General features: G+C 45.7%; 1 protein-coding gene across 1 annotated transcript in view; it reads right to left on the bottom strand.

Moving 5' to 3' along the window:
• Positions 1-9729, bottom strand: part of HECW1 (HECT, C2 and WW domain containing E3 ubiquitin protein ligase 1) — a 163876-nt gene extending 154147 nt beyond the window's left edge. Inside the window, exon 1 of the mRNA XM_036739447.1 lies at positions 9408-9729. Within this exon, the coding sequence (XP_036595342.1) occupies positions 9408-9696 (289 nt within the window). The 5' untranslated portion in view covers positions 9697-9729. The remainder of the gene's footprint in view (positions 1-9407) is intronic.
• Between the last annotated feature and the right edge of the window lie 2298 nt (positions 9730-12027).

The raw sequence follows: 12027 nt of genomic DNA, 5'->3' as shown, positions 1-12027 counted from the left end.
GCTCCGTGTGGAATAGACCTCACCCAGAGACCATCCCGGCTGTCCTGGGCTGGAGCCCTGCTTCCCTCTGCTGTTCTGTGAGTTCTGCCATTCTAGAATTGGTTCAGAGCCATTTTTTATAGGTTTTTGGAGGGACTCGGTACGGAGCTCATTCTAGTCCCTTCTTACCAGCTGCCATCTTCTGGAAATTTTATCCAGGAGAGATAATTTAAAAATTATTGGACTACCTGAAAGCTATGATCAAAAAAGGAGCCTAGACATCATCTTTCAAGAAATTATCAAGGAGAACTGCCTTGATATTCTAGAGCTAGAGGGTAAAATAGAAATTGAAAGCATCCACTAATTGCCTCTTGAAAAAGATCCCAAAAAGAAATCTCCTAGGAATATTGACGCCAAATTCCAGAGTTCCCAGGTCAAGGAGAAAATACTGCAAGCAGCCAGAAAGAAACAATTTGAATATTGTGGAAACACAGTCAAGATAATACAAGATCTAGCAGCTTCTACATTAAGGGGTAGAAGGGCTTTGAATATGATATTCAGGAGGTCAAAGGAGCTAGGATTAAAACCAAGAATCACCTACCCAGCAAAACTGAGTATAATGCTCCAAGGCAAAATATGGATTTTCAATAAAATAGAGGACTTTCAAGCTTTCTCAGTGAAAAGACCAGAGCTGAATAGAAAATTTGACTTTCAAACACAAAAATCAAGAGAAGCATGAGAAGGTAAACAAGAAAGAGAAATCATAAGGGACTTACTAAAGTTGAACTGTTTTGTTTACATTCCTACATGCAAAGATGATGCGTGTAATTCATGAGACCTTTCTCAGTATTAGGGTAGTTGAAGGGAATATATAAATGTGTATATATATATATATATATCTGCATATATAGTATGTATATATATATATATATATATATATATATATATATATATATATGTGAATCGTGTTCTCATTGGATTTGACTTGAAGAGGGAATAACATACACACTCAATTGGATATCTTAACCCGCAGGAAAGGAGGGGGAAGGGGATAAAAATGGGGGATGATAGAAGGGAGGGCAGATAGGGGGAAGAGGTAATCAAAAGCAAACACTTTTGAAAAGGGACAGGGTCAAGGGAGAAAATTGAATAAAGGGGGACAGGACAGGATGGCGGGAAATATAGTTAGTCTTTCACAACATGAGTATTGTGGAAGTGTTTTACATAATGATACATGTGTGGCCTATGTTGAATTGCTTGCCTTCTTAGGCGGGGTGAGTAGGAAGGGAAGAGGGGAGAGAATTTGGAACTCAAAGTTTTAAAACTCAGATGCTCAAAAGAAAAAGTTATTTTTGCATGCAACTGAGAAATAAGATATATAGCAAATGGGGCATAGAAATCTATCCTGTCCTAAAAGAAAATAAGGGAAAAGGGGATGGAGGGGATGGGTTGACAGAAGGGAGGGTTGACTGGGGAACAGGGCAGTCAGAATATATGACACCTTGGATTGGTGGGGGAAGGTAGAAATGGGGAGAAAATGTGTAACTCAAAATCTTGTGGAAATCAATGTTGAAAACTAAAGTATTAAATAAATAATAAAGTAAAAATTTAAAAAAAATGCAATACAAAAACCAAAATAATGAACATGGGGAAATTAGATTCTGGATCAGTTTTTCATTGATGAACTATGACACTTTGCTGGGGTGGAAAAGATGGACACCCAGAGCTTGAGGGATGGGAAGTGGTCACACTTTTAGAATTCGTCACAGACAAAGATGGAAAATTGGGAAAAGTCTGATAAAATATTTGGGGAGAATAGATTTTAAAGAGTTTAGAGGAAGTATATATAAGATTTCATGGACTAAAATGATATAGGGCACCATTTCAGGTTCTCAAGAATGATATTCTGAATACTCCAGGAGCAATAATTATAATGAGGAAGAAAAGGAAATGTTCTTTAAAGACGTCAATGCAAATGCACACAGAACCCACTAGCCAATTTAGATTTTTAAAGGGCATGGACAGATAAAACAAGAATGACATTGAAAGTATAAACATCAACAATGACACAAAATTTTACCTGTTTGCAGATTACATCATGATGTACTTAGAAAACCCTACTGAATAGTCATAGAAAGTAAATAATAGGTTTAAGAGTTTCAGTAAAGAACCTGAATAAAAAATGATAACCATAGCATATGTACATAGCATTTATAAAACCCAGGAATAAATAAGAGAAATTCCATGAAAATATCTGAAAATGCATAAAAATTGAAAATCAATCCACCAAGACCCACATAAAGATTTATATAACTATTCAGTATTGTTTACAGAAATAAAAAAAGACCAATAATTGGAGAACTATTCACTCTACATGGTTGGACTGTGCCAACATGATAAAATGATGATACTACCCAATTAATCTATAAATTGAGAGCTAGATCACTTATACTATAAAGAGAATACTTTATAGAACTAGATAAAAAATTAAAAATTCGTCTAGAATCTCAAGAGAAATAATAAGAAAACTCATGAAGGAAGCAAACAAACATTGAAGTCCCTACTATATGCCAAGCACTCTTCTAAGTGTTTTAATGTTATTATCTCCTTTGGTCCTAACAACCCTAGGAGGGAGACGCCACTATTTCCCCCATCTTGAGAACTCATTGGGGTTTTTTAAAAAGGAGAAAAGTTGAGGAATAGAATAGATGGGGTAAACAAAAAACAGAAGCAGTAAAAGCAGCAATCCAGGGTCTGATGATTTAAAAAAAAAACATAAATAATTTAGGGAAAGACTCAGAGCTTCTAGGAAAATTAGGAAGCAGATTGGCAGAAATTGGATTTATACCAGTATCTCAATGGTATACCAAAATAAGCTCAAAGTGGATGTGTTCTGAATATTAAAGCCATGTCATAAAGAACATAGAGGAGGATGGAAGAAGAGATCTTTCCAAATTATGGAGATGTGGAAAATTCTTAACTAAATGACAGATCGAAAAAAAATCATAAAATATAGGAGAGACAACTTTTATTACTGAAAATTACAAAAGCTTTTGTACAAATAGATCCACGAAGACAAGATAAGAAGAAAAACTGTTCAGTGAAAAAAGATTTGCATCCAATATCCCTCAATAAAATCTGACAGCTAAGCCATATAAAAATTGACAGAAATATATAAACACCAAGGGTTATTCTGCAATCAAAGGACACAGACAGCTTTCCAATGGAATATTGCTAATATAAAGAACTATATGAATACACATTCCACATATTCGAAATCATTACCAGTAAGAGAAATGAAAAGTAAATAACTCTGAGAGTTCACCTTACATCCAGAAAATTGGTTTGGTTTTTTTGGTTTTGTTTTGTTATTTTTTTTAAAGAGTGATAGATGGTCAAGGTGTTTTGGAAAGACAGTTCCACTAAAAAGTTAGTGACTCACCTGCTTCTACTCTTCAAACCACCAATTTTCCTAGTGGAAACCCCAAAGAAATCCAAGAGAAACAGAAGTTCAGTATAAATTAAAACTCGTGCTAGCCAAAAACTGAAAGTCCGTGTTTACCAATTGAAGAATGGGAGAAAAAAAACGTGGAGTAGCTACACATAAGATATAAAGAAGAGGAGAAAGTCACAGAAATAGGGGAATGTTTGTATGACTCAATGAACAGCAAATCAAATATACCCCAAAGCTCCCCATTCACAATGACTCTAAATATACTCTAAATGACAAGATCCCTCAAAGGAAGCCAGATCCTGAACTACAGAATGGCCAAGGAAAGTCCTGGAGAATAGATGGTGAATGAATCCTCCCTTCTTCTCGGTAGAAAGGTGGGGGGTTACTAGGCAAAATCCTGTGTTCCCTGGGATGCTGGATGACTCTACTGTACATTTTTGCTTAATTATTTTTATCTGTTACAAGGAAGAGTTCAATCTGCAGGGGTTAGGAGTATGTGTATGCACGCACATGTGTGTGTTTGACTCTGGTTGTGATGTAATGACAAATTCCATTGTTAGAGGATTCTCAGAGATTGGAAGCAAAGGATGAAGAGAGAAGCATGGCACTGGCCTAGAAGGGTGTTCTGGTGGGGCTAACATTTGGCATGAGCTGAGGTTCCAAAGAGAAGCCCAGGGCAAGAAGGAAGGGCTAGGGCTGCTGCAAAATGGGGTTATAATAGCGGCACTTACTTCGCAGCCACGTTGTCAAGGGGATCAAGGGAAATCCCATTTGTGAAGTATTCAGCACAGGGCCTGGCACTTAGCAGCCAGCTCCATCGGGCCATTTAATAGACCTGGGGTGGGGAGGGGCGCCCTGGGCTCCGCCCTCAGTGAGGGATGGGACAGTGAATGCTGCCCGGGGAGAGAAAGCAGAACCACTCAATTCTTCTCTGGAGTCTGCTTTGTAGGTCACAGGGGATGGCAAACAGGGAACTGAATCACAAGAGAAGCAAAACGTTCGTGAGAGACTAGCTGTCTTTGACGAATTCAGGTCATTATGCCCAGGTGGGAGGTGCCCTTACATGTTTGTTTGTAAGTGGGCACATGTGATGGGTGAGAGACCCCCAGTGATTCTGTGAAGACTATGGGACACGCGAGCAGCAACCCCGGATTGGATGATGAAGAGTCAGTTCTCAGAAGGTGGGGGGAATGCCATCTGTAGATGATGGGTAGGCAAGGTCAGCCTTATTGCCAGGAAAAAAATTCCAGAGCGTGTCATTAATGGGACAATCAGTGGAGAAAAACAAGACAGGAAGTGGTGGCCTCCGGCAGAACAGGCCATGGCAGACTACCTCTTTTGGGCGGGGTTACTAGGCGGTTAGAGCGGAGGTGGCGGTAGGTGAAGTTTACCAAATGTTAGAAAAGCAGTGAATGAAGCAGCTGTTCTGGGAGCCCGCCCCCGCCAGGTGGCGCCACAGAGTCCAGAACACTGGGCCAGAGTCAGGAAGACCCGAGTTCAAATCCAGCCTCAGACACTTCTAAGGTGTGTGACCGTGGGCAAGCCATTTCACCTCGGTTTGCCTCAGTTTCCTCATCTGCAATAGCGGCGCTTACTTCTTAGTCACGTTGTCGCGGGCATCAAAGGAAATCCCATTTGTGACGTGTTCAGCACAGGGCCTGGCACTTAGCAGCCAGCTCCATCGGGCCATTTAATAGACCCGAGGGGGGGAGGGGCGCCCTGGGCTCCACCCTCAGGGGCAGGTGCGGGGAGGGTCACTTCTGAAGGAAGGCACCAAACGGTTTCGGCTACGGAGGCAAAGCCCGGCGCTCACACTCACGGAGGAGCTCTGGCCCTTCTCTCAGGGAAGACCTTTCCCAAGACAGCCTTCTCCTGGACAAAGGACCCGGGAGCAGCATTTCTCCAGCTGTCCTGGCTGACTCGGTTGTGATAGCAGCTGGAGACAGCGCTGGGAGGTTTCTAAAGCACAAGAGCCCCACAACAGCCCTTGGAGAGAGGGGCTGCCACCATCTTGCAGATGAGGAAACTGAGGCACGGAGAGGTCCCTGGCCGCCAAGAGGCAGGAATTTAACCCAGGGCTGGCCCCGGCTCTGGCTCCCGGGGCGGGGCTTCATCCATTACTCTACCCGGTATCCAGCTACTCTCAAAAACAACGTTTTCACGGCCAATGGTAATAACTGTTTGTATCCCTCTGAAATTCCCTTGTTGTCAAACTACGTCTGCCTTGAGACTCCCCGAGCGCACGCATGTGTGTGCGCGTGTGGAAGAGAGCTCGCTTGTCACCCTGTTTGGGTAACTCAGCTGTTTGCATAATCGGCCTTCTGCAGCGATAGATGCTTTTCTGCAAAAACAGCGAGGCGCTTTCCCAGGCTCCCTGCAGCCTCCAGCACGCTGCGGAGATGTGCCAAAGGCCAGCTCCACGCTTGCCTGCCTGCAGTGAGAGGCGCTCATAGATTCTGGGCTTGACGGGAGAACCACATGGAGCATGAGGAGAAGGTGGGGCGTGCTGGAGCAAGCTCCACCCGGCTCGGGAGAGCCGATCGGTTAGTCTTCCTTGGGAACATTTATTCCTCGACAATTCGGGGCTCATCTTACCATTTGGGTGATTGTTTAGATTTAAGAAAGTGGGGGATAAAATGTTAATTATTCAGATTAAGTTTAAAAATACATCCTCAGTACATTTTTTTTTCCTGTAAAGCCGGTTGTTAAACATTTCCCAGAAGAAGATGGCTAGAGAGGTCCTGACACCCTCAATCTCCTCTTCTCACAGAATGTTTTATCATTTTCTCATCAGATTTGCACTGATCTGGATAATGGCCCCAGTCTCTGGTGCAGACCCTGGGTCATAGATTCAGGGACCAAGGCAGAACTGGGACCTTAGAGGCTCTGAGTGCAAACCTACTCAGTGCTGGGATTGGTGCTTCATAGATGCTCTCAGACTAATTGACCCTTCCCTGCCAGATGAAGAAGAGGCCTCTTTTACACTTTACTCATGAAGCCCCAGGTCATACACATATGCCCAAGGTCAAACATAAAAGAAATGGGATTCGAATTCAGGTCTTCTGACTCCAACCCCAGGGTTTTTCCCAGGATCTTTCCCCTCACAGGGCACAGCTGTGACCAATGCCAATTTTCCCATTCCATTCTGAAGCTTCCAGATCCTCCCCATGAGTAAAATCTTTGAGATGGGACTGGTCTCCACAGACCAAGAGGCTCCAGATAGCAATATGGAAGGGCCTTGGCTGCAGAGCCAGCCCACGGGGACCCTCGGGACAGCCACTGCTCTAATGTCAATGCCAGGAGGACAGCTTCTGGACTCCCTTTACCAAGAGGCTGTTTCTGTGTAAAAATGAACGGAGGATGTCTGGAGGCTCAGTGCCCATCCCCACACGTTCTGTGGGCAGGCCTGGACATAGCCCCCAGAAGCCCCACCTCACTCTGGAGGGGAGGAGTCCTGGGCTCTCAGAGGCTTCCTGAGGTTGTGACCTGTCCAGTCACATGGCTCCCAAGGGGGATGTTGGGGTCTAACCCAGGGTGTCCCCTACTCCCAGGCCAACGACCCAGAAGCAGATGATGGGCTTAGCCTTTTCTCTGCTGGAGGGTCAAATCCCAAAGCAATTACACAGAACAGCCCAAGGAGTGGGTAGCTGTGTTTACCAGGGGCTGCATTCAAGTCTCAAAAACAAAACCAACCAACCAAACCCTGACCCTGAGACATCTCAGCCGGCACTCTTCCCAACCCGCCCCCCACCAGGAGAACTGCCAGGTCCGCTGTCCTGGGGAGGCAGACCTGCCACTCTCTCTTCTGGTTCATAGTGAGATGCACCATGGAGAGAGGAGGCAGGACATTGGGTTCCAGTCCTGCCCCATTAGGCATTATCTGTGTGGCCCTGGCTGACATCTTTGTGCCATGGACCCTCCTACTAGACACGACATTTTGGGGCAAGGTCATTTCTTCCTCATGGCTCCTTGATGCCCATGAAATCTGGTGGATAGGGAGATCACCTCCCCTGTTACCAGAAGCCCTTGGCCATGAACTGGGAATTCAGAGGGAAACTGAGTCTTGGTCAAGGTTAGGAAGGGAGAGCTCCTTTCCACACTCTAATTTACTATGTTAAACGGCCAAATATTTGGTCTCCAGATCTGTTCCAGAAGAAATGAGGAGGAGAAGGAAGTGTAGGACAGTGGAAAGATTGTTGGAGTCAAGGGAACTGGGTTCACATCTTGACATTAGCACCAACTCACTGTGTGACTGTAGGTAAGTCATTTCATCTCAATTTGCCTCATTTTCCTCAACTGTAAAGCATCTGCCACCAGGGGTGCTGGAGGATCAAATGAGGTCTTTATTGTAGATCACTTGGCACAGTGCCTGACATATAGTAGGTGCATGGAAAGGCTCATTTCCTTCATCTTTCTGAGCCCCATTTTGCTCATCTGTATAATGAGGGAGTTGGACTCCACATTCTCCCAGCCCTATGACCCTGAGCCACCTAACTTCTGTGGGTCTGTTGTCAAACAGGAGGTTTTAGATATGACCCATCACCCCATGACTGTGCTCTGCTCTCAGGATTCTTGGAGATCTCATCTGACATGGTGGGGGAGAGGGGGAACCAGTGTCTCTCCCAAGGCTACACAGGCTTTCTCCCAGCAGAGACAGGATGTAAACTTGGTCCTTCAGGTTCCAAACCTCGTAGGCCACCCACTGGCTCACATGGTGTCAGGAGAGGGATGGAGAGGAGACGGATAATGCATTTATCAATCAATTACTGTGTGCCAAGAGCTGGGGAGATGAAGCCAAGAAAACAGGGCAGTTCCTCCCCTTGGGCAGTGGGGCAAGACAACCCATAAGGGGAGGTGGGACATGGGGGTGATGGATAGGGTTCCCAGCCAGGACAGGGTTGCTGGGAAAGAGGGAGAGGGGTTCAGTGGGGATTTGTGTCTGCATGGCTACCCCCACACTCCATGAATAGGGATCATAGAGAAGCTGTCGATTCCACTTTTCCTTGTATCCTGAAAGATACTGGCCAATATCCTCTCAGGAACCCCCAGACCCACAGCCCTGTGGCTTCCCGGCTCCTTATTTACCCTCTTAAGCCTTGTGGAGTGTCCTGCAAACTGAGCATTATGGAGTTGGAGAGATTGGAGTTGGAGAGGGTGCTCTAACTGACAGGGGGTGACACATGCTGGCTAGCCAGACCCTCTGAGAGACCGAGCAAAAGGGACTTTGCCAGGAGCTATTCTGAGGCAATCCCCTTTCTCCTGTCCATCCAAATGGTGATCAACCACCGCTTGAACATTGATCATCCAAGACCTGCAAGGGTCCACAAAGCCAGCACATCCTGGTGACATTCACTTCAGCTCCAAACTCACAGGACCAGGCATGTCCTGGGAAGCAGGGTCCTGAGATCTGTAGACTCCTCAGGGGATCCCCAAGCTGGGAAAGTGAACCCCACACCTCCGAGGCGATGTTTACATAAAGCTGGCAAGGATCGCAGGGTCCCTCATCTTACAGATCCCAGAGAGGGACAGTGACCTTGGACAACCCAGGATTCCAATCCAGTCGGCTGACCCCAAAGAAAGTATTCCAACTATTGTACCACCGAGTGTTAACTCAATTATGTGCTGTCACTTGGGGCACCTGCCCTTACTTCCCAACCTTCCATTCTGCTCGGCCCTGTTGCTTTTTCACTGTCCCCTGAAAGAATCTTATGGTTCATAAGTTTTTGGGTTTTTTAAAGTTTCAACTAAGTTTTGTTCCAAATTCACACAGACATTATTCAGTTTTTGTCTTTTCCCAATTCCTCCTCCTTCTCACCAGTGTCCTCATTCTACCTCAAGCTCAGACCTTTGGGAAGAGAGATGCTGAAGACTCTGCTCTAACATGCCCAACCTCCCAGCCAGGATGAGTGGGGAGATCAGCCCCGACAGCGCCCAGCATGCATCCAGGAACACAGCCCTTCCCAGGGGGACTCACCTATGAGGTACATGCCGATCCAGTCCCCCGCATCCACCTCCTCCTTGATGTCCCAGTATATGATCAGATCCTGGGAATGGCCTATGGAGTAGCAGGAGCTGCTGACTGTGAGTGTGGAGCGGCTGTCGGAGGTGACCAGGTCCGTGTCGCTGGTGGACCGAGGAATGGTGACTGGGTCGTGTGGCCCATTCCTGAGGTCGAGATTGTTGAACTGGTCAGGGTTGTAGCTGTACCTAAGAGGCTCTTTACACCGGCGCCGACTCTGGGAGTTCCTCGATGGAGAGGCCATGGCGGCCAGGCCGAGAAATCGGTTCTGGTACAGATTCTGGGAGGACAAGAGGCAGAGATGGCATTCAGAGCACCCTGGCCATTCTTGGCTGCTGTCCACAGGGAAACTCACAGTCCGCAGCATTTGTTAAGCACCTACCATGTGCCTGGGGCTGTGGGTGTGAGGCCTAAGATAAAACTGGCACTACTCTCAAGGAGCAAACACAGGATGGCCCAGCTATTGAAGAGGGAACATGGTCCCCCCATGGGGCTGGGACTCCCAGGGGAGGGCAGGCTCTGCCTCAGGGATTCAACTAGGAGAGCCTGGCTATCTGGGAGTTATACAAGACCCGCTGTATGACCCCATACCCATAGCAATGATGAGAGCTCAGATGGATGCTCGATGAGGGGACCCTACATTGGTACACATTCAAGTCTTCCCACTCCACTTGAGGTCAGCAGGATGGGGATGGCAGAATTTTCCCCCCTCCCCCTTTCTAGATCATCCTCTGTAGATGTGTGGGTTGGTTTTCCTTAATTGTTTTTTTAATGACAAAGGAAGGCTCATTGCAAGGGCTGGGGGAGGGGGAGGGGTGAGGAGCGAGGAGGATCAGGAAATGACAAAAGAACAAGCCTCGATAATTTTTTTAAAAAATAATTTAAAAAATGAATGATGCCATAGATAGGAGAGGGAAAAATCACCATCTGATCAACCGGCCAAAATGAATTACGCTTGGTTTGTCAAAACCTCATATGGAGGGCGCCACGGTTATCAGTCAGTATACATTCGATACCCCTGATCTGTAAGACCGGAAGAGGCCCAGCCTGGACGGGCCTGCAGGGCCAGCCAGCAGCACTCGCCCGGTCCATCAGCTCCGCTGTTTGGCTCCTTCCTTCTGTGAGAGGGTCCTTGCCCATCACAGCCCCTCTCCCCTCAAACGCCCTTCCCCTGGCATGGAGGTTACAAGGTGGACTTGGGGTATTAAGTACTTGGGCAGACTGGGAGACAGCTGCACAGGTGTGATGTTTCTGCGGCTAAACCACAGAATCTCATTGTTGATAGAGTCTCAGAGGCTGCCTGCTCTAACATGAAAGCAGGTCCCAATAAGGAGCTGTCCAGTCTCTGCTTGAACACCTATGGGACCTATAGTGAGAGCAACCCCCCCAAGCCCCCAAGGTGGGTCATTTTACTTTGGAGCAGGTCTGATTTTTAAGAATTTTCTCATTATATCAAGTTTAAATGTGCTTTTTTGGGATTTCTGGGCTGCAGCTAAGTGGTATAGTAGCTGGAGAACTGGACTTGGAGTCAGGTAGACAAGAGTTCAAATCTTGCACTGGACGCTTACTAGCTGTGTGACCTTGGGCAAGTCATTTAACTTCTGTCTGCTTCAATTTCCTCCTCTTTAAAATGGGGATAATAATTAGCACCTAGCTCCCAGAGTTGTTGTGGGGCTCAAATGAGATAATATTTGTGAAGCACTTTGTACCATATATATATATATATATATATATATATATATATATATATATATATATATATATACACACACACACACACACATATATATAATATACATACATATACACACACATTTGTATATATCACATACATACATATGCATATATATATATACACACACATATATAATATACATACATATACACACACATTTGTATATATCACAGACATACATATGCATATATATACACACACACACACACATATATATATAATATACATACATATACACACACATTTGTATATATCACATACATCCCATACATACATATATATATATATATATATAAATGCCAGCTGCTATTATGATTGTTACTGTAGTCAGTATTAGCTTCTACAGACATTCCTACTTCTGTCCTTGGGGCCAAACAGACCGAGTCTAACCTGGCTTCTCTTGGACAGCTCCTCCTACCTGGAGGCAGCTGGCAGCCCCTCTCCCTGCGCCCCCCCCCCCCCCAGGTCTTCCCTTCTCCAGGTTAAACACGCCAGTTCCTTCAGACTGCCCTCCCAGGACATGAGCTCAAGGCTCTTTGTGCTCTGGGCACATCATCAGAAGCAGCACTTTGGGGATAAAATCCCAAGTCTTCCCCCAAACATTTGATCAAAGCTCAAAGAACAAACAGTTCCTTTAATTGAGGCGGGGCAGCTTTATCCAAGATGAAAGAACAGGTTAAAATCCATCCTGGCCCCAGGGTGCAGGGAGGGGGGCTCTGAGGGTGGGATGTTAGTGGACAGACAGGCTGCCTTTCATTCACTGTGTGCATTGGGTCAAAATGTCAGCATCAGTCCCAGGGATGGGAACCATGGAGTTGCCAGGAGTCAAGTAGCACCTGC

The sequence above is a fragment of the Trichosurus vulpecula genome, chromosome 9 (genome assembly GCF_011100635.1).
Source record: "Trichosurus vulpecula isolate mTriVul1 chromosome 9, mTriVul1.pri, whole genome shotgun sequence".
Classification (NCBI taxonomy): Eukaryota; Metazoa; Chordata; class Mammalia; order Diprotodontia; family Phalangeridae; genus Trichosurus; species Trichosurus vulpecula.
This window is presented reverse-complemented; position numbering and strand designations above follow the sequence as displayed.